General features: G+C 49.9%; 1 protein-coding gene across 2 annotated transcripts in view; it reads right to left on the bottom strand.

The window, feature by feature from the left end:
- Window positions 1–21,519, bottom strand: part of CERS2 (ceramide synthase 2) — a 36,566-nt gene extending 15,047 nt beyond the window's left edge. Inside the window, exons 1-2 of one of the 2 annotated variants that reach the window (XM_075330647.1) lie at window positions 21,451–21,519; window positions 19,194–19,490 (exon numbers count right to left, since the gene is read on the bottom strand). In XM_075330647.1, coding sequence (XP_075186762.1) covers window positions 19,194–19,207 — 14 coding nt within the window. In that variant the 5' untranslated portion in view covers window positions 19,208–19,490; window positions 21,451–21,519. Of the gene's footprint in view, window positions 1–14,670; window positions 14,780–19,193; window positions 19,491–21,450 lie in introns of those variants that run through there. The other variant, XM_075330648.1, reaches the window with a different exon arrangement.
- Window positions 21,520–23,797: the final 2,278 nt, after the last annotated feature.

Below are 23,797 nucleotides of genomic sequence, written 5' to 3'. Positions count from 1 at the left end.
TGGCGACTGAGGAAGTCTGCTTCCCAGTTTTCTACGCCCGGGATGTGAACCGCTGATATGGTGGATGCTCTGTCCTCCACCCACAACAGAATCCGCCGGACTTCCTGGAAGGCTTGCCGACTGCGTGTCCCTCCTTGGTGGTTGATGTATGCCACCGCTGTGGAGTTGTCCGACTGAATTCGGATCTGCTTTCCTTCCAGCCACTGCTGGAAGGCTAGTAGGGCAAGATACACTGCCCTGATTTCCAGAACATTGATCTGAAGGGTGGACTCCTGCTGAGTCCACGTCCCTTGAGCCCTGTGGTGGAGAAAAACTGCTCCCCACCCTGACAGACTCGCGTCTGTCGTGACCACTGCCCAGGATGGGGGTAGGAATGATCTTCCCTGTGATAATGAGGTGGGAAGAAGCCACCATTGCAGAGAGTCCTTGGCCGTCTGGGAAAGGGAGACTGTCCTGTCTAGGGAAGTTGTCTTCCCGTCCCATTGGCGGAGAATGTCCCATTGAAGTGGGCGCAGATGAAACTGTGCAAACGGGACTGCCTCCATTGCTGCCACCATCTTCCCTAGGAAGTGCATGAGGCGCCTTAAGGAGTGCGACTGACCATGAAGGAGAGACTGTACCCCTGTCTGTAGTGACCGCTGCTTGTCCAGCGGAAGCTTCACTACCGCTGAGAGAGTATGAAACTCCATGCCAAGGTACGTTAGTGATTGAGTCGGTGACAGATTTGACTTTGAAAAGTTGATGATCCACCCGAAAGTCTGGAGAGTCTCCAGCGCAACATTCAGGCTGTGTTGGCATGCCTCTTGAGAGGGTGCTTTGACAAGTAGATCGTCCAAGTAAGGGATCACCGAGTGTCCCTGGGAGTGCAAGACTGCTACCACTGCCGCCATGACCTTGGTGAAAACCCGTGGGGCTGTCGCCAGACCAAATGGCAGAGCTACGAACTGGAGATGTTCGTCTCTTATCACAAAACGTAGAAAACGTTGGTGCTCTGTAGCAATCGGCACGTGGAGATAAGCATCTTTGATGTCTATTGATGCAAGGAAATCTCCTTGAGACATTGAGGCAATGACGGAGCGGAGGGATTCCATCCGGAACCGCCTGGCGTTCACATGCTTGTTGAGCAGCTTTAGGTCCAGAACAGGACGGAACGAGCCGTCCTTTTTTGGAACCACGAAGAGATTGGAGTAAAAACCTTGCCCTTGTTCCTGAAGAGGAACAGGGATCACCACTCCTTCTGCTCTTAGTGAGCCCACCGCCTGCAGAAGAGCATCTGCTCGGTCGGGATGTGGGGAAGTTCTGAAGAACCGAGGCGGAGGACGAGAACTGAACTCTATCCTGTACCCGTGAGACAAAATGTCTGTTACCCACCGGTCCTTGACCTGTGGCAGCCAAATGTCGCCAAAGCGGGAGAGCCTGCCACCGACCGAGGATGCGGAGGGAGGAGGCCGAAAGTCATGAGGCAGCCGCCTTGGAAGCGGTTCCTCCGGTTGCTTTCTTGGGGCGTGAGTGAGCCCGCCAGGAATCTGAGCCCCTTTGCTCCTTCTGAGTCCCTTTGGACGAGGAGAATTGGGCCTTGCCGGAGCCTCGAAAGGACCGAAACCTCGACTGCCACCTCCTTTGTTGAGGTTTGCTTGATCTGGGCTGGGGTAAGGAGGAGTCTTTACCCTTGGACTGTTTAATGATTTCAGCCAATTGCTCACCAAACAGTCTGTCTACAGATAGTGGCAAGCTGGTTAAACATTTTTTGGAAGCAGAATCCGCTTTCCATTCTTTTAACCACAAGGCTCTGCGCAAAACCACCGAGTTGGCAGACGCCATTGAGGTACGGCTCGTAGAGTCCAGGACAGCGTTGATAGCATAGGTCGCAAACGCAGACATTTGCGAAATTAAGGACTCCACTTGCGGCACTGCTGGACGTATGATAGAGTCCACCTGTGCCAGACCAGCTGAAATAGCTTGGAGTGCCCACACGGCCGCGAATGCTGGAGCAAACGACGCGCCGATAGCTTCATAGACAGATTTCAACCAAAGGTCCATCTGTCTGTCATTGGCATCTTTAACTGAAGCCCCATCCTCCACTGCAACTATGGATCTAGCCGCAAGCCTGGAGATTGGGGGATCCACCTTTGGACACTGGGTCCAGCGTTTGACCACGTCAGGAGGGAAGGGATAACGTGTATCCTTAAGACGTTTGGAGAAACGCTTGTCTGGATAAGCATGGTGTTTCTGGACTGATTCTCTGAAGTCAGCGTGGTCCAGAAAAGTACTCAGTTTAGGCTTGGGATACCTGAAATGGAACTTCTCCTGCTGTGCAGCTGCCTCTTCTGCTGAAGGGGCTGGGGGAGAAATATCCAACAGTCTATTGATGGCCGCTATAAGGTCATTTACCATGGCGTCACCATCAGGAGTATCCAGATAGAGAGCGGTCTCAGGATTAGACTCCTGATCACCCTCCTCTGTCTCATCATGCAGAGACTCTTCTCGCTGAGACCCTGATCCGCGTGATGACGTGGAGGGTCTCTCCCAGCGAGCACGCTTAGGCTGCCTGGGACTGTCATCTGAGTCAGAGCCTTCAGCCTGAGATGCCTGGGACCCCCTTGAAGCACGGATTAACTCCAACTGAGGGGGACCGGGGAACATTGACGCAGCAGTGTCCATGGTCTGAGTGACCGGCCTGGACTGCAAGGTCTCTAGCATTTTTGTCATAGTGACAGACATCTTGTCAGCAAAAACTGCAAACTCTGTCCCCGTCACCGGGACAGGGTTCACCGGTGACTCTGCCTGGGCCACTACCACCATAGGCTCCGGCTGACGAAGTGGCACAGGGACCGAACATTGCACATAATGGGGGTCCTTGGAACCTGCCGGTAGATCAGCCCCACAAGCGGAACAAGCAGCGTATACAGCCTGTGTCTTGGCACCCTTGCGTTTTGCGGATGACATGTTGTCGTCTCCTCAGAGCAATATAGGGTATACAGCCAAGAAGCGACCTTACAGTGCAATATATATATATATATATATATATATATATATATATATATATATATATATATATATATATATATATATATATATATATATATATATATATATATATATATATATATATATATATATATATATATATATATATATATATATTATAGAGAAAAAAATACCCCAATATAACACTGTGGCACTAGTGGGGCCAGCACTAATGTGCTGCTTAACGCGGGTGTTGGTCGCCAGAAATCCCTTGTCTGGGTCTCCCAGAGCCTGTGTCCGTTCTCCAGCCAGACTGCATGTAGGAATGGCTGCCGGCGTCCTGTGGAGAGGGGCGGGCCCTGGGCGTGTGCAGACAAAGTGCGGGAAACCTGCGTCCCACTGTGCTCAGTGAGAGGGCTGGAGTATGTAAATAAGACTCCAGCCCTCGGCGCTGACTATCGTACAGCGTCTCTCCCTTGCCCTGATTGACAGGGTGGGGGCGGGAACGAAGCGGAGCTAGGCCGCAAAAGCCGGGGACTAGATTTATAAGCGCCGCCGTCGTAAAAGCACGGTCGGCGCTAAGTCCCCGGCGCACCACAAGTCTCAGCCGCGCCGCCGCTCCAGGGGCGGCCGGCGCGGCAGTTCCCAACACATAAAGTCCCTCAGAGAAACTGCAGTGACTGTAACCCCAGCGCGCAGCGCTACTGTCCCCGGCGCACTAGCACACCCAGCAAGGCTGGAGTGTGCGCGGCCTGTCCATACGGGGACACAGAGTACCTGAATGTTGCAGGGCCTTGTCCCTGAACGGTACCCAGCTCCGTATCCAGCAGGTTCTACGGGTCTGTGGATGGAGCCCGGCCTCAGGGCTTGGGGGCCGGTAAGATCCCACTTCCTCAGAGCCCCTCAGGGGGATGGGGAAGGAAAGCAGCATGTGGGCTCCAGCCTCCGTACCCACAATGGGTACCTCAACCTTAACAAACACCGCCAATAGGAATGGGGTGAGAAGGGAGCATGCTGGGGGCCCTAGTATGGGCCCTCTTTTCTTCCATCCGATATAGTCAGCAGCTACTGCTGACTAAACAGTGGAGCTATGCGTGGATGTCTGACCTCCTTCGCACAAAGCTTGAAAACTGAGCAGCCCGTGATCCCACGGGGGGTGTATAGCCAGAAGGGGAGGGGCCTTACACTTTTTAGTGTAATGCTTTGTGTGGCCTCCGGAGGCAGTGCTATACACCCAATCGTCTGGGTCTCCCAATGGAGCGCCGAAGAAAAAGTGTTAATATCTCAAGAACGGCTGGAAATTTTAATAAGCAGTAAATTACAATGTTGCTTGTTTTTACAAGTACTCTCTGAAAATATACATATGTCAAAATGGCTAAAAACCCTTTAAAGAGGGCCCTCGAACCTGCACCCATCATGAAATAGGGCCCAGTCTTGTCTTGAAGCGTACCTCTCTCAATTCACTTATGAAGGGATAAAGAAAATGGAGTTTGGGGGGTTTCCTTGGGGGTTGGTTGCTCAAATGGTGCTTCCAACAGCGCCACTCCCATCCATAGGATGTGTCAGGTACTGCAGTTCAGCCCACTTATATACCACCCTTTCCAGGGAGAATACAGCTCCTCTAATCCCCCTCCAATAAGCTATTTTTTGTATTTGGAACTTCAAATATATTAATGTAGCTGTCGCTTTAATGCAAATTAAATATGTCACATGACCGCAGCCAGGTGGTCACTTACACCTTGCTTGCTCTATCAAAGCTGAATAGGAATAGGTTGAATACTAAGCAGGATAGGAAGAAGCCGTGTCGCTCACCAGCCCATATTGACTTAACCCTAGAGTATGGAGCCCTTAAGGGAAAAATGGGAGTTGATGGAGCTCCCCTTTAAGAGATCACATTTTTGAGCTGATAAGGCCTGCTGTAGCTGTGAAACACGTGACTCCGCCATGTAACTATATCTGTTCTTTAATCATCAGTAAACACTTTGGGAGTATTCAGAGCGTTGCCATACAGCACGGCGTTGTCTGCCGTACTACGGATATCTGGTGACAATGGCTCCGTGCCCCCTCCCCCCCCCCCCCCCCAAAAGGAGACAAGAAACTGGATGATCAGGGTGGACAAGGCCTCCTGTCCATCAGAGACTACTCCTTCCATAACACGGCCCAACTGAGTGCCCGAAAAGTAACCAACGCTCAGTGTATCCACAGCAGGAGGTTGTGTTTGCTTCCTCCGCCACGTGGACTGGTTATTTCGGTTGGTGCCTCAGGCAGAGGCAAGGGGGCGAGGTTTTCTCCTTTTTCAAGTTAGGAACAGGGGCCTTACCGGAGTCAGAGACGAATGGGTTAATTAGGAAATCCTTTAATCTGCAGTCTAAAAACCCTTTTAAGAGGGGGGGGGCAGTTTGTTATCTCCCCTATCCATCAAGGTAGACACTCCTTAAAGGGGGTCTCTGTCACATAGAAGACCCAGGGCACGGAGGTGGCCGGGACAGACCCACAAGGACCAGCGGAGGGCAGACCAGCAGGTATAGGGCCAGGTGGGCATATTAATAAGTCTGGGAGTGGAGACCGCCCTTCAGTCCGCAGAGGAAGCGGCACAAAATAGAATCTGCAACTAGAAAACGGGTTAATAAATTTAAAAAAAACAAAAAAAAAAAAACAAAAAAACTGCCAAACAGAAGCCGAGAGACAGGCTCCGCCCCCTGGACCTGACCTAGGCGACAGCAGCACTTCTGCCCAGTTTACGGGTGCTCTGACACCTCCTCTCTCCCCACGCTCATTACTGCCAGGCTCTCCTACAGTACTGCCTGATCTGACACCTCCTCTCTCCCCACGCTCATTACCGCCAGGCTCTCCTACAGTACTGCCTGATCTGACACCTCCTCTCTCCCCACGCTCATTACCGCCAGGCTCTCCTACAGTACTGCCTGATCTGACACCTCCTCTCCCCCCACGCACATTACTGCCAGGCTCTCCTACAGTACTGCCTGATCTGACACCTCCTCTCCCCCCACGCACATTACCGCCAGGCTCTCCTACAGTACTGCCTGATCTGACACCTCCTCTCCCCCCACGCTCATTACCGCCAGGCTCTCCTACAGTACTGCCTGATCTGACACCTCCTCTCCCCCCACGCACATTACTGCCAGGCTCTCCTACAGTACTGCCTGATCTGACACCTCCTCTCCCCCCACGCACATTACCGCCAGGCTCTCCTACAGTACTGCCTGATCTGACACCTCCTCTCTCCCCACGCTCATTACCGCCAGGCTCTCCTACAGTACTGCCTGATCTGACACCTCCTCTCTCCCCACGCTCATTACCGCCAGGCTCTCCTACAGTACTGCCTGATCTGACACCTCCTCTCCCCCCACGCACATTACCGCCAGGCTCTCCTACAGTACTGCCTGATCTGACACCTCCTCTCCCCCCACGCTCATTACTGCCAGGCTCTCCTACAGTACTGCCTGATCTGACACCTCCTCTCCCCCCACGCTCATTACTGCCAGGCTCTCCTACAGTACTGCCTGATCTGACACCTCCTCTCCCCCCACGCTCATTACCGCCAGGCTCTCCTACAGTACTGCCTGATCTGACACCTCCTCTCCCCCCACGCTCATTACCGCCAGGCTCTCCTACAGTACTGCCTGATCTGACACCTCCTCTCCCCCCACGCTCATTACCGCCAGGCTCTCCTACAGTACTGCCTGATCTGACACCTCCTCTCCCCCCACGCTCATTACCGCCAAGCTCTCCTACAGTACTGCCTGATCTGACACCTCCTCTCCCCCCACGCTCATTACAGCCTGATCTGACACCTCCTCTCCCCCCACGCTCATTACCGCCAGGCTCTCCTACAGTACTGCCTGATCTGACACCTCCTCTCCCCCCACGCTCATTACCGCCAGGCTCTCCTACAGTACTGCCTGATCTGACACCTCCTCTCCCCCCACGCTCATTACCGCCAGGCTCTCCTACAGTACTGCCTGATCTGACACCTCCTCTCCCCCCACGCTCATTACCGCCAGGCTCTCCTACAGTACTGCCTGATCTGACACCTCCTCTCCCCCCACGCTCATTACCGCCAGGCTCTCCTACAGTACTGCCTGATCTGACACCTCCTCTCCCCCCACGCTCATTACCGCCAGGCTCTCCTACAGTACTGCCTGATCTGACACCTCCTCTCCCCCCACGCTCATTACCGCCAGGCTCTCCTACAGTACTGCCTGATCTGACACCTCCTCTCCCCCCACGCTCATTACCGCCAGGCTCTCCTACAGTACTGCCTGATCTGACACCTCCTCTCCCCCCACGCTCATTACCGCCAGGCTCTCCTACAGTACTGCCTGATCTGACACCTCCTCTCCCCCCACGCTCATTACCGCCAGGCTCTCCTACAGTACTGCCTGATCTGACACCTCCTCTCCCCCCACGCTCATTACCGCCAGGCTCTCCTACAGTACTGCCTGATCTGACACCTCCTCTCCCCCCACGCTCATTACCGCCAGGCTCTCCTACAGTACTGCCTGATCTGACACCTCCTCTCCCCCCACGCTCATTACCGCCAGGCTCTCCTACAGTACTGCCTGATCTGACACCTCCTCTCCCCCCACGCTCATTACCGCCAGGCTCTCCTACAGTACTGCCTGATCTGACACCTCCTCTCCCCCCACGCTCATTACCGCCAGGCTCTCCTACAGTACTGCCTGATCTGACACCTCCTCTCTCCCCACGCTCATTACCGCCAGGCTCTCCTACAGTACTGCCTGATCTGACACCTCCTCTCCCCCCACGCTCATTACCGCCAGGCTCTCCTACAGTACTGCCTGATCTGACACCTCCTCTCCCCCCACGCTCATTACTGCCAGGCTCTCCTACAGTACTGCCTGATCTGACACCTCCTCTCTCCCCACGCTCATTACCGCCAGGCTCTCCTACAGTACTGCCTGATCTGACACCTCCTATCCCCCCACGCTCATTACCGCCAGGCTCTCCTACAGTACTGCCTGATCTGACACCTCCTCTCTCCCCACGCTCATTACCGCCAGGCTCTCCTACAGTACTGCCTGATCTGACACCTCCTCTCTCCCCACGCTCATTACCGCCAGGCTCTCCTACAGTACTGCCTGATCTGACACCTCCTCTCCCCCCACGCTCATTACCGCCAGGCTCTCCTACAGTACTGCCTGATCTGACACCTCCTCTCTCCCCACGCTCATTACCGCCAGGCTCTCCTACAGTACTGTCTGACCTGACACTACCTTTGGTTCTCCGAGATTAGAAACACATGGCTGCTTTCTTCCAAAACCAGCACCACCACTATCTGCTGGCTGCATCTGGTATTGCGGCCTGGCTCCATTTAACTCAGTTACATGAAACAGAAAAACTACGATGCCAGTAACTCGCGGTGCAGGTAACAATGGAAAGGTTAATTAATTAATGATGGGGAGGATTCACCTGCAGATGCCACGTCCCTGTGGATTTCCATAATTGCAGAGAAGACACAATGTTTCTGTGCATTGAGGCAGGTGCATCGGATTAATTAGTGCCGCAGGCGGCTGTCAGGGGAGCACCGCACAATATGGCGATGCCTGACAGGAGGGAGGAGGCCACAATTTATTACATTAGTGCTTAATACGTCTCTAAAGGGTCGGGTGACCATACAACCTCACTGCCCACATATATACATGCACGCTCAGCTAAGTTGAGCATGCATGCATTCTTAATGGAAATAATTGAGAAAAACAAATCCTTGGAAACAAACAATTGGACATGTCCAAAACCAGCTGCCCAGTCTCTTAGACTTGAAAGTTAGGACACCCATTGGATGGTCGGCAAGTCCCTCCCAAAAGTTATAGCAGTGGTATTAAAGGTCATCTGATCAGTGTCCCCAACCCTGGAGGACCACCAACGTCCTAAGCTTGGCAAGTCTGGCAATGACGGCTGGTGGCATGGGGTCTGAGACCCCCCATTCCAAAATTGTGTATTCACAAAGGGTTAATAAGGGACAAACACCACATTGTGACATTTGGGAAGCGTCTCGTATTCTCAGACTGGAGAGTATTGTGCAATCGCAGCGTGTCATCAAGCAAAACTCTGAGTCATCAGGAGCACATGTAGCAGATGTGGGTGGGGGGGTCAGTCACTTCTCCCTGACAGCTCTGACGTCACGGCACAGCCAAGTGCTATCTACTGGGTGCTACAAGGCATAGTAGCCAATAATGGGCGGCAGCTTATCCCTAGGAAGAGGATCAGGCATGCCGAAATCCCACATGCCCAATCATTCTCCCCCCCCCCCCAGACAGAATCGGGGGCACGTTAGACAAGGTCTTTCTGTATGGTCACCCAGTCTACATGGAGTTCCCCTTTAAGCTCACCTCGGATTATAGCAGCATCAGTGTTTACCAACATTCCTGCCTCGGGCCGCTGGAAATTTCCAGCCACCGTGTATACTGTACACAGTCTGGAGACACTTCAGAAAAGATACACTGCAGCTTGGATTTGCCTATTAATACAGGCGGGTATGTAAATCCCAGGCCGGGGACAGACATCGCTCTTCTCGACAGTCCCCATAAGCCTATTTACCTAGGAGGCATCATCAAGCCCAACAATGCAAATGTTTACTACCCTCCATCAATCTACAGCCACCTCCACCAACCACCACAGCCCCCTTCCACCAACCACCACAGGCCCCCTCCCACCACCACAGCCCCCTCCCTCCACCACCACAGCCCCCTTCCACCACAGCTCCCCCTCCACCAACCACCACAGCCCCCCTCCACCAACCACCACAGCTCCCCCTCCCACCACCACAGCCCCCCCTCCCACCACCACAGCCCCCCCCACCACCACAGCTCCCCCCACCACCACAGCTCCCCCTCCACCACCACAGCTCCCCCTCCACCACCACAGCCCCCCTTCCACCACCCACCACAGCCCCCCTTCCACCACCCACCACAGCCCCCCTTCCACCACCCACCACAGCCCCCCTTCCACCACCCACCACAGCCCCCCTTCCACCACCCACCACAGCCCCCCTTCCACCACCCACCACAGCCCCCCTTCCACCACCACAGCCCCCCTTCCACCACCACAGCCCCCCTTCCACCACCACAGCCCCCCTTCCACCACCACAGCCCCCCTTCCACCACCACAGCCCCCCTTCCACCACCACAGCCCCCCTCCACCACCACAGCCCCCCTCCACCACCCACCACAGCCCCCCTCCACCAACCACCACAGCCCCCTTCCACCAACCACCACAGCCCCCTCCCACCACCACAGCCCCCTCCCTCCACCACCACAGCCCCCTCCCTCCACCACCACAGCCCCCTTCCTCCACCACCACAGCCCCCTTCCACCACAGCTCCCCCTCCACCAACCACCACAGCCCCCCTCCACCAACCACCACAGCTCCCCCTCCCACCACCACAGCCCCCCCCACCACCACAGCTCCCCCCACCACCACAGCTCCCCCTCCACCACCACAACTCCCCCTCCACCACCACAGCCCCCCTTCCACCACCCACCACAGCCCCCCTTCCACCACCCACCACAGCCCCCCTTCCACCACCCACCACAGCCCCCCTTCCACCACCCACCACAGCCCCCCTTCCACCACCCACCACAGCCCCCCTTCCACCACCACAGCCCCCCTTCCACCACCACAGCCCCCCTTCCACCACCACAGCCCCCCTTCCACCACCACAGCCCCCCTTCCACCACCACAGCCCCCCTTCCACCACCACAGCCCCCCTTCCACCACCCACCACAGCCCCCCTTCCACCACCCACCACAGCCCCCCTTCCACCACCCACCACAGCCCCCCTTCCACCACAGCCCCCCTTCCACCACAGCCCCCCTTCCACCACAGCCCCCCTCCACCACCCACCACAGCCCCCCTCCACCACCCACCACAGCCCCCCTTCCACCACCCACCACAGCCCCCCTTCCACCACCCACCACAGCCCCCCTCCACCACCCACCACAGCCCCCCTTCCACCACCCACCACAGCCCCCCTCCACCACCCACCACAGCCCCCCTTCCACCACCCACCACAGCCCCCCTTCCACCACCCACCACAGCCCCCTTCCACCACAGCCCCCCTCCACCACCCACCACAGCCCCCCTTCCACCACCCACCACAGCCCCCCTCCACCACCCACCACAGCCCCCCTTCCACCACCCACCACAGCCCCCCTTCCACCACCACAGCCCCCCTCCACCACCACAGCCCCCTTCCATCACTACCTGGTGACTAAACCCAAAGTGATACTGTATGATAGTGTAAAGGGGGGAATATAACCTTAGGGGTGTCACGGCTGAGCTGGAGCCACATACGGTTGCAACATGGCACCACAAACTATACAGACCACAAATATACCACACACGACTATATACACACACACACACACACACACACACACACACACACACACACACACAATATAGGGAACATACAGGAATGGGAAGAGAAGCAGAAACTACATTCCAACCTGTCGCTGCATTATAATAACGTGCCCGTGGTAAATTAATAACCACGTGCCTCAAGGTCATCCCTCGAATTGCCAGTATAAAGTCTGTGTATGGGGGGGGTGGGAAGACACAAACAACGTCACCCCTGTCCCCGGGTAATAAGTAAATAAGGCTGGGCTGCAATACCAGGCACAACCTGTGGGCCAGTGTGGCACTGTTTTTGGTGCAAAGCAGCCATGTTTTTTTCTCATCTGTACTTTTGTTGTGTGCGGTGGGCTCAGAAGCTGAACTAGCACTGGTCACAGCGCCGGCTGTGTTATACAGCTGACACCTGCCTCTACAAGCAGCGATTGGTGCTGGCTCCAATCACTTCGGCGAATCAGGTCTTTTCCAATGCCCACTGTCTCCACCCACCCATGATGCGATTATAGGGTACACACGGGTGCCTATGGCAGTGAGGCGCCTACTGAAGGGCCACATCATCGCCATCTTTACACTGCTACCCGCTATGAATTGGGGTAGACCCATGCTGAGATTTAACATTCGCACCCTGTCAACTTAAGCTGCAGATTTTGACAAATATTTTATCCCGAGGCGGTGTTCACACTAAGTATTTTTCCTGGAGATTTCAGAGCAGAAAACCACAAGATCTGATTGAAGCGCTAAAGAGTTTCTGCTTCAAAAAAACACAAAAAACTAAGGCCATGTTTGTGGAAGAGTTAAAAAAAACAAAAAAAAAAACACGAAAAAACCCTGAGTTTTTCCAAGCAGAATACACGTCAGAACATGCGGCTGTTTTTGGTGAGTAGGGGGTGAGGGGGTCTTTTCCGGAACCTTTCAATTGGAAAGTGCGAAGTTTTAGAAAAGGTTTCCTTCAGGATCCTGTTAAAGGTGAGCTGCACTTTTTGTTTCTCAAAACCTCTATTAGCCCTGCTCCTGCCCAGACCCTGCCTGGACGAGGACCCCCCCTGGACCCTGACGAGGTGAGGACGAGGACCCCCTCCGACCCTGGCCAGACCCCGGACGAGGCCTCCCGACCCTGCCCGGACGCGGCTCTGCTCCACTCAACTTTCATATGGACATAAAAGGCATCTGGAGAAAGTGAAGCCATTGCTGACAGGTATCATTATTATGTCATATTATGTCACGCGAGCCACGGGAGGCAATGTCAACATCTCTGGAACGGCGCCGACACCGGAGGGGAGTATAAGTGCTAATTTACCGGGGAAGGGGGGGGGATATAGGGATTGAAAACGGGGTGCCTAATTAGTAGATAACCCTTTTAATTAATACATATTCACCTGATCTGATTTTTACCGTACTAAAATACATTTTGTTATTCTTTTTTCTATGAAAAAAAAGGAGTTCAACTTTAATATTTAAGCGTTCGGTTATTTTTTTTAACTGCGTTTCCCATATTTTTATTGGCCTAAAACTGATCCTTTGATCCTATGTGCCATGATCTGCTTTTCTATAGTGCCAGTATAGAGGGATCATCGAGGAATACAAATCGTGCGGGTCTCACGTATGTATGGAGCTATATAAGAGCAGTCTTTAGTGATGCAAACAGTAAACAAAAAAAACCCCAAAAAATAAAAAAGACTTTATCACACATGACCAGATAAGCTGCAGTGAACAAAACCAGATAATATGTCCCACTCACAAGGTGCAAGTAGATACAGTAGAGCATAAAAAAAACAAAAAAAAGTATAGTAAAAGTAACAGTCGCCTATGAGGTCCAGGCGTAGGAGCTCCAGGGGTCTTCATGGCTTTAGTAGACCCCCTCAGTTGTCATGGTGACCTATCCGATGCCACAATTGCTGCTCTTACAGTAGGTGCCAGCTGTAGAACACAGGAGGCACCCACAGGCTATGGAGCAGGTTCAGCTGCCGATACCGCCCCATACCCTCGGCAACCGACCTAAGAATTTTCAGGCTAATAGTAACGTGTCGATACCTAAGTGTTCACCTGACTGTGGCCAAACCCTATAAACAGTTCTGCGCCGGTGACCACAAGGATCAGTCCGATATCGCTCTCCAGATGGAACATTATACCGTGTAGCTTCCCGTCTAGCAGGGACCCCCCGCCGCTTCTAACAACACAAGGAAACCCACCCTCATCCAAACATTCTAGAAGGAAACCGGTGACCGCCCCACGTTCTCCCAGCACCCTCCAGGCGGCCATAGCACTCATCATAGCACCGATGGGCGACTGTCCCATACATGAGTAGAAGGTCTGTCTGACAGGGAAGGACCACCCAGATTGCTAGACCCTCAACAGGATACATGGCAGATCATCTACAATGAGGCTAGAAGAAGTGAGGTCCACATCTATTGCATTCGGGTCACTTAAAGGGATTGTCCAACCCCTCGAAAATCTTTACAAAACACAGCCAAGGTCTTCCTTGTGAGGCAAAAGTGTTATACAAAGAACACCGTCACTAAGAAACCCAGACAAACCACTACAGGAAGAAAGCGGAGACGTTTCCCATAACAACCAATCAGATCTCTGTTTATAATCCCTCAAAAAAGCTAGAACTATAATCTGATTGGTTCCCACACCTAACAGACACTAAGAAGATCTCATTACAACCTTCCAGATCTCTGCTTATAGTCCTGAAAAACAATAAGAACTGCAATCTGGTTGCTATGCGCACCTCGATCACTGTAATGTGCTGCAACCAATCAGATTACAGCTTATTGTTCTGTAGGACTATAAGCAGAGCGCTGATTGGTTGCTATGTATTCATTTTGTTGCTCACAGCAACCAATCAGGTTACAACTATTATCACTTTGAGCAGAGATTTGATTGGTTGTTATGGGCTCCTCTTTCTCTCTGTAAAGTATTGCGACCAATTACATTACAGCTTACTGTTTTGCAGGATTATAAGCAGAGATCTGATTGGTTGCTGTGGAACCTCTTAGTCTCTATTAAAAGTTATTACCCACGGCAACCAGTTTACAGCCTAAGTAAAGATCTGATTGGTTGTTACGGATACCTAGTCTTTGCGCTGGTGCTTAAAACAGCCAATCAGACAACAGCTGTTAGAACTGGCGATAGAAGCTGCGATTTGATTGGTTGCCGTAGTTGTTAGAGTCGCGGCCACCTGTGTAAGTCCTGTCAGTCGCGGGAGCAGCCCGAGCTGTGCAGACCGCGGTGCTGTGTATCACTACAGGGACCAGAGTCCCGAAGAGTCACCGGGGGAAGGATACAACCGGGAGCGGCACTCACCTGTCCGGGGGCCGCTGCGTGCCGGGTCCTAGGTCTTGGGGGAGAGAAGGGAGCGCGAGTCACCGCTCTCCCCGGGAGTTCACTCCTTCTGTTCTGACGCTGCCTTTCACCCCACCCCTGCCTGCAAATCCTATGAGAGGAAGGGTCGGCGACTCCTCTTCCTCCCGGCGAGTCACTCCCCTCCGTCCCGGGCCTCCTCCTCCTGCTCCCGCCGTCACTCACACAATGTCCCGAGGACAGGACGCTGCAGACTAGCTGCAGACTAACCGCAGGGACCGCATCGTGACTGAGCGCGCAATTCACACCATGCGATAGCCTTACTGACTCTATTCTGACTTACGGCTCTTTTGGGGGTGGGTAAAAAGGAAAAAAAAGGTTATTTTTAATTATTACACTTTTCTGACTATATATATATATATATATATTATAAAAAATGTGTGTGTGTGTGTGTGTATATATATATACAAAATGTGTGTGTGTATATATATATATATATGTATGTATATATATATATAAAAAATGTGTGTGTGTGTGTGTGTGTGTGTGTGTGTGTGTGTGTGTGTGTGTGTGTATATATATATATATATATATATATATATACACACACACACACACACATTTTTGTATATTATATATATATATATAAATATACAAAAATGTGTGTGTGTGTATATATATATATATATATATATATATATATATACACGCACACACATTTTTTATATATATATATATATATATATATATATATATACACACATTTTGTATATATATATATATATACACACACACACATTTTTTATGATATATATATATATATATATATATATATATATATATATATATATATATATATATATTAGAAAAGTGTAATAATTAAAAATAACCTTTTTTTTTTCCTTTTTACCCACCCCCAAAAGATGTGTGTGTGTGTGTATATATATATTATACACAGCTCTGGCAAAAATTAAGAGACCACTGCAATATTTGTCATATTTTCTCATTTTTCTCTTTATATTTTTTAGTAAATTGTTCTTTTATTCTATAAACTATCGACAACGTCTCCAAATTTCCAAGCAAGAAATTTTGTATTTATTTTCTGAAAATGAGAAATGGTAAAAATAATGCAAAGAAAACAAGTCCATAATCATTTAGAAACAGCAATACTAATAATGTTTTACCTCAGGAATATTCAGAAATCAATATTTTGTGGAATATCCATGATGTTTAATCCCAGCTTTCCTGCGTCTTGGCTGCTTTCCACTAGTCTTCAGACTGCTTTTGGGTGACCTTATGCCGCTCCTGGTGCAAACATGTAAGCAGTTCTTCTTTGTTTGATGGCTTGTGACTATCCATCTTCCTCTTGATTACATTCCAGAGGTTTTCAATGGGGTTCAGGTCTGGAGATTGGGCTGGCCATGACAAGGTTTTGATGTGGTGGTCCTTCAGCCACACATTGATTGACCTAGCTGTGTGGCATGGTGCATTGTCCTGCTGGAAAACCAGTCCTCAGAGTTGGGGAACATTGCCTGAGCAGAAGGAAGCAACTGTTCTTCCAGGATAACCTTGTATACGGCTTGAGTCATATGTCCTTCATCAAGTTTAATCTGCCCAATTCCAGCCTTGCTGAAGCATCCCCAGATCATCACTGATTCCCCCACCAAATTTCTTAGTGGGTGCAAGACACTGTAGCTTGTACACCTCTCCAGGTCTCCGTCTAACAATTAGACGACCAGGTGTTGGGCAAAGCTGAAAATTAGGTAAAGAAAATTCAACAAACATCCTTGCAAAGGAAGTATGAATCAAGCTGCATACAAGGTTATCCTGGAAAAACAGTTTTTTCCTTCTGCTCAGACAATGTTCCCAAACTCTGAGGACTGTTTTTTTCCAGCAGGACAATGCGCCATGCCACACAGCGAGGCCAATCAATGTGTGGATGAAGGAACACCATATCAAAACCCTGTCATGGCCAGCCCAATCTCCAGACCTGAACCCCATTGAAAACCTGTGGAATGTAATCAAGAGGAAGATGGATAGTCACAAGCCATCAAACAAAGAAGAACTGCTTACATTTTTGCACAAGGAGAGGCATAAGGTCACCCAAAAGCAGTGTGAAGACTGGTGGAAAGCGGCCAAGACACATGAAAGCTGTGATTAAACATCATGGTTATTCCACAAAATATTGATTTCTGAATTTTCCTGAGGTTAAACATTATTAGTATTGTTGTTTTCAAATGATACTGGTTTTCTTTGCATTGTTCTGTGCATTGTTCTGTTATTCTAACCATTTCTCATTTTCAGAAAATAAATACAAAATGTTTTGCTTGGAAATTCGGAGACGTCAGTAGTTTATAGAATGAAAGAACAATTTACATTTTACTCAAAAATATAAAGAGAAAAATCAGAAAAACTGACAATTTGGAAGTGGTCTCTTCATTTTTGCCAGAGCTGTACATAAAATCTGAAGTGTATGTATAGGGTCCGCGAGGTGAGGGTCTGGATGTTATACACCAGGGGTGAGAGGTCATATGTTATACACTGGGGGGGGGGCGAGGGGCCGTATGTTATACACTGGAGGCCAGATGTTATACATCGTGGGCGAGGGGCCGGGTGTTATACACCGGGGGCGAGGGACCTGATGTTATACACCAAGGGCGAGGGGCTGTATATTATACGTACACCGGTGGGCGAGGGGCCGTATTTTATACATCAGGGGCGAGGGAACAGAAGTTATACACCGGGGGCGAGAGACCGGATGTTGTACGCTGAGGCTGAGGGGTTGGATGTTATACATTGTAGACAAGGGGCCGGATGTTATACAGCGGGGATGAGGGGTCAGATGTTATACACCGGGGGTGATGAGCCGGATGTTATACACCGGGGGTGAGGGGCCGGATTCTATACACCGGGCTGTGAGGGTCCAGATGTGTTATACACTGGGGGTGAGGGGCCGGATGTTATACACTGTGGGATAGGGGCCGGATGTTATTCTCTGAGGGTGAGGGGCCGGATGTTATACACTGGGGGTGAGGTGCCGGATGTTATACACTGAGGGCAAGGGGGCTGAATATTATACACTGGAGGCATGGGGCCAGATATTATACACAGGGGGCGCAACATTGAGACCACCATTGATCCTCACCAAGTATCCAACCCCATATTACCAGGCTTCCTCCACCGATCTTGACAGTTCCTTTAATTTCTCGATCCGTTAGCCCCTTTTTCCTTTGTTTCTTCCAGGCCCATTTGGCCCATCATAGCCGTCTATTGACTTTTGTCTCATCTCTCCAAATCACCCTTTTCCAATCTTCTCCTCTCCTCTTTTAATACTTTTTTGCAAACTTGAGCCGACATTTCTTATGATGATATTGAAGTTGAGGCTTCTTCACCTTTTTTCGGGCCACCATTCCAGACTCGTGTATCGTGCATCGACCGGTGTTTGCATGGATGTCTGTGATCTCCCTATTATGAAGCATACGAGCCGCCTCCACTGCTGGGTTTGTCTCTCCAAAACTGATAGACCTTATGAGGAGCTGACTTGTTGACTCCAATATTTTGCCTGGACGTCACCTCTTGGCTTTTGAATGAATGAATGAATGGCTGGGCAGACATAATTTTGGATTCTTCCCACTATCATGGTCTCTCATGATGCAGTTTGGCAATTTTCTTGGCCGAGAGACCACTATCGATAATCCGGTTTCTCTTTTTTTGGGAAATCTTCATGGATGCGCCTCCATTAGAAAGAGTGGACTTTCACTTTAGAATCAACCTAATAACACACTTAGCTATTAAGGAATTTGAGAACAGGTTGTAATTTGTACTATACAGGAAAAACAAGATTTTTCAACCACCGGGAGGAAAACAGTAACAATGCAGTGACATGACAAGAATCTGCGTAACTAATCATATGCTAAATAGCTGCAAATCACATTTATATATGAGATAGCCAAGATGATTGTCTATAAAATGAAGGGAGTCTCGCGCTCAAAGCTGTAGAGGATGGTGAGATATGGAGCCTGAAAGCCAAGTCTTTTACTCGTCAGTGTAAGTACAGTATATCCCTAGTAATTGTGTACATTGCCCAATGTCTGACACAATTATTAGTAGAATATTCAAAGCCATTGATTCTATAATTGTGTAAGGATTTTAAGACAATGTAAAGAAATAAAAAAAGGAAATCTTAAAGTGCAAGTACTGATTAAGGACCAACAATTCATAATAAACCATCCCTGGGGCCAAGAATTCATAGTAAAGCGTCCCAATGTATCTCCTCCCACATTTTGGGCTTCTTCAGGGTACGAAATGTTATATGGAACCTCAGATAGAGAAGAATGTGATCCCAGTAATAGAGCATCAAAGTTATATGGTCTCCATGAATACTGATGATGCATGCAAGTTAGGTACTGTGTAGCTCTCCATAAATAGCTAGTAGAGGCGTCAGTAAGGGATGGAAGTGACTTGAGCATTCATAGTGGAACGCAATAAGCATTCCATCAAAAGCCTGGTGCCAGAAGTGACCTTACCTTGGGCTGACCATGCACCATGTGATGTTCACCTCTTTGAGTGTCTCCGTAGAATGGAACGTGTGTAAGAACTGAGATGACAATGTCCCAGATTGGGACTTATTCAACGCACTTCATAGTAATATTCATCAAGACCATCATAATTACAAAGAACATGGATCTTTAATTCAGTGTGACAGTAGAGCTGCTCCTTGGTGCTCTCCCTTCCTTCTGGGACGTTCATGGATCTGTAATTCACGTTCATGTCATTTCTTACACGGCAGTGCAGATGGTTTCACCCCAATCTTCCATTTTAACCTTAATGAAAAAATTAAATATTTAGGACAGCAAAATGACTCAACAAGATAGTGACAACAGTGACCACTTAGGCCTTTACCCGATAGGGAGGGTACCAAAAATGAGAATACCGTTAAGGTTGAACAGTTTAGATAAAGTTGACATATCATAAGGCCTATAGGACTAAGGAATTCCAGCCAAAAAATCCACCTGGATTCCTGTTGCACCATTTTTTTTATTCCAGTCGCCCTGTCGAATAAAAGGCAAAATTGTTTGAAATAGAATCTAACTTACCACCATCTATAGATTTGATATGGTGTGCCAATGGGGTCTCTCTATCATGCCTAATGATCCAAAGGTGTTCACTGATCTGGACTTGGAATTGGCATTTTGTCTTACACACATAGTCCTTGGGCGGGTGCAGGTACATAAGTATAGTACACCAGATATTTTACAATTAGCAAAGGAGTTATTTTTATAGACCCTTTTGGTAGTGACGCTCCTAATTGTTTTAGAAGGAGTAATATAACAACAAAGTACAGTTACCACACGTGAAGGTACCAACCGATCTGCTGTCCACCCAGGTGCCCCCTTTCTTAGGCAGAGTATAGTGGCTGTTGATCTCCCCTTCCTAAAGGTGACAGAAGGGTTTGTAGTAGTGATGTCCAGGACTACCATGCTCCGGTACTTGCTACGAGCAGTTGGATGCTCGGATGGGCATGACTCGAGTTAAGGATCTCAAGCATTTTTCCAAAAGAGTTCCCGGAAAAATGCTTGTGTTCTCCATTGACTTCAATTATACTTAGGTGCTTGACTTGCGCCCATCCGAGCATCCAACTGCTCGTCATGAGCACCCGAGCATGGTAGTCCTCGATCATCACTAGTCTAGAGATGTAAATCACATGTGTTAGGATCAGCATTAAGTATTCACAGTGCCTTCTGAGGATGTCCATCACATGGTCAGTCTGGTCATCATAGGTACCTATCAGTTGAGTGATCGGTTCATAGGTAGATTTTTGTCCGGGGACGAATAGCAATGTTATTCTTGTTCGATGAGTGGTTAAATGCTGTTTAGTGATATTGGGATAACCTCTATTCCAGAATCTCCTCTTAAAATTGGCTTCCTGGTTCTGGAATTCTACCAAAGAGGAAATGTTCCTCCTCAATCTTAGAGCTCATTTAGACGACCGTTCTATCTGTCCTGTTCAGTTCCTGTTTTTTTGTGGACCTACTGACAGGACCATCTTTTCAATGTCTTGTGTGTAGGATAGGATGGCACACGGAAGTGCTTCCGTGTGCATCAATTCCTACAAAAAAACACATCGAAGTCCGTTCCGTTATTGTGGAACATGTCCTATTCTGTTCCGTAATTGCAGACTGTGACACAATACAAGTCAATGGGTCCACAAAATCCCCGGAAGCCACATGGAAGCACTTCTGTGTGACTTCCGTCGGGTGTCCCTACAGTCTGTGTCCCGCTCCCGCGCGCCAGCCCTTCAGCTGTTCACACTGAAGTGAAGGAAGGAGTGAAGGAGAACCCTAACTGGTTTTGGTTTAGATGTTTTACAAAGGAATCAAACAAAAGTCTGTTCCCGGACCACAGCACCAAAATATCATTAATGTAGCGTCCCCAGTATAATATACGGGGACACCACACCATATCATCATCTCTTAAAAGTTATAATTTAAAGTTAGTTTTTTTTATTCTTGTATCAGACTGACCCCTTTTTCATGTCATTTGCATCGTCCGCAAAACGGTTCTGTGAATTCCGTATCTCTGTACATTCCCGGTAAACCCGCTTTAATTTAAAGGTGCTCCATTCCTTCCATATAAAAAGTAAACTTGTATCCCTGAGCTGACAATCACACCTTTGTAGACAAACACAGTGTTTAAAATTCAATAAAAACTATATGGTCCCAACCCAAACCTTGGCACTGCTCCTGGGCATGCCTTGCCAAGATAATAGAAAGTCCAGCTCACCACAAGACTTCTGATGCTGCAGTCCGGAGCACTGGAACGTTTCTGCTAGAACCTGTGGTATGAAAGACAGAGTGCAGCTTCACGGGGGCAGTCTTTTTTATTCGGTAAAAAAATCAGGTCACATTAAAACCATTGTTAAAATAATAGAGACATCCCGCAACGCGTTTCACGTGTCAAAGCACACTTAATCATGATCAAACCTTGGCACCGCTCCTGGTAATGTCCTGCCAAGGGATTAACCTGAGCAAGAGTTTTCTCACAGCCAGATAGCAATCATTTCCAGCAGGTGATTACATCCCTTATATGCGGTTTGAAATAATATAGCCTCATTATGTTCACAGGGGTGTAACTGCAATAGGTTCAGGGGTTGCAATTGCACCCAAGCCCTGGAGCCTAAAGGGCCCCAAAAGTCCCTTTTGCCTATAAGAAAAGACCGAGAAAATTAAAGATTTGCAATAATTAGGGGCCCCATTGAAATTTTTGCATTGGGACCCCACGAACTACATACCTCTGGCTGTTTACATGGATGTTTGTGAAAAACATTGTTCGCTCTGTGTCAATCCATTTTTTTGAAGCATATGCCGAACACTTATAATATAGATGCATCAGTATATTCACTACCAGTCCACGTGAGGACGGATTTTAATGGAAGACTGTGAGTCATCTCTTGACAGAGGAAGACCCCCATGGAATAATGTCAAGCAAAACCACTGATATTGGCAGCAGTGTTCATTCTGGCGAGATCGGCGGTCCAAAACCAGACATGCCAGAAGGAGTACTGCTATGTATGGAAACACCATTATTCGGACTGACACCTATCCATTGTGTATTCGGTCTACCGCAAATTTGAGATCTCTCTATAGCATTTAACACCATAAATCGCCAAGTTCTCACTATGCTTCGGTCTGATGGCCTGAAAGACACGGCTCTCTTGGTTCTTTTCCTACCTGTCTCATTTGCTGGATCATTCTCTATGCTTCTCTTTGCTGCCGAGGTTCAGTCCTAGATCCTCTCTCAATACAGTCCCTATTAGACTGACTATCAGCGCCATCTCTGCGCTAATTACACCCGCTTACGCCTCCACACTACTACAAGGAAGTTTTTCAAAAATGCTGTTGGCGCTACATCAATCCATTTTTTTAAGTGTTTGCGGAGCGCTTAACATATGGATACATCAGGAGACTCACTACCAGTCCGTTAGAGGATGGATTTTCATTGATGACCTGAATGAGTCATCTCTTGACAGCTGAAGACCTCCATAGACTAGTGTTGGCCAAAACTGCTGACAGCAGCAGTGCTTGTTCTGGTGAGATTGGCGGTCCGAAACCAGAAATGCCAGAACGAGCACTGCTGAATGTGTCGCGGGCGGGGAGGAGGGTGTCAGCACACCGCGCTCACCCCTTCTGCTCGGGTCCTGCAGCTGCTCCTGGTGGCTCGAGCTGTGGGCCGGATCCCGGGGTTTCTCGAGCGACACTCCTCGCCCGTGAGTGAAAGGGGGTGTTTGTTGGGTGTGGGGATTGTTATAGTTCGTGACGCCACCCACGGTTGTGGTGATTGCACCACCGCTGCTCAGTATGGGGGTCCCGGGGATGGTGATGCGGAGCAGCCAGGTGTTGTGTTGCCCCTCCGTGGGTAGGGGTTGGTGATCCCGGGGCCCGGTGATGAGATGTAAAGTGTAGGGCCTGGACGGCGCAGGGACGCGGGGGCAGCGCTGTGCCTTGCGGCACTGTGGTACTCACTCAGCCTGACACACGGACACAGTTTGTACGGTAAACCAACGGCTGGTAGGACGGTCCCACAGACGGCTGCACCTGCACTCCCGGTAGGTGACGGTGATGTCTCTCTTCCTTGCACCTGTGTTGACTGATGGTAGCGGTGGATTCCCTCCGGTTACCCGCCCCCCGGCTGCAATCTGGGCCGGAGGAGCTCTACACTTTGCCCGCAGGCGCTGGCCCTGGGGAAACTGGTGCCCTGGCGGTGGCGGTGTCTCCCCGGTTCAGGTTGGGCTGTTGCCTTCAATCGGGACTTGGTTGTTGGGGGATCTGCGTCCCTGTCACTGACGGATTTGGCAAATCTGGCGACTCCTAGCCTTGCCGGGGTCCTAGAGGCCCCTGCCCTGGTGCTGACTGTCCTTCGGAACACTGCTCCAGACCACCGGGCACACAGCCAACGGGGTCCTTCCAGGAACTTCCAAACGGTCCCCCTCCAGACAGTCACCGCCGTTGCTGACCTTGCTGTTCTGGCCCTCACAAAGCTGGACCCTTCAGGCTGTCTTCCTTCGCTGTCACTTTACTTGCTTTCCTCCTTTACTACTTTCCTTCCTTCACTTTCACTTAGTTGTTTACTT

The sequence above is a fragment of the Anomaloglossus baeobatrachus genome, chromosome 12 (genome assembly GCF_048569485.1).
Source record: "Anomaloglossus baeobatrachus isolate aAnoBae1 chromosome 12, aAnoBae1.hap1, whole genome shotgun sequence".
NCBI lineage: Eukaryota > Metazoa > Chordata > Amphibia > Anura > Aromobatidae > Anomaloglossus > Anomaloglossus baeobatrachus.
The sequence above is the reverse complement of the archived record's forward strand: the minus strand, read 5'-3'. Positions and strand labels throughout refer to the sequence as shown.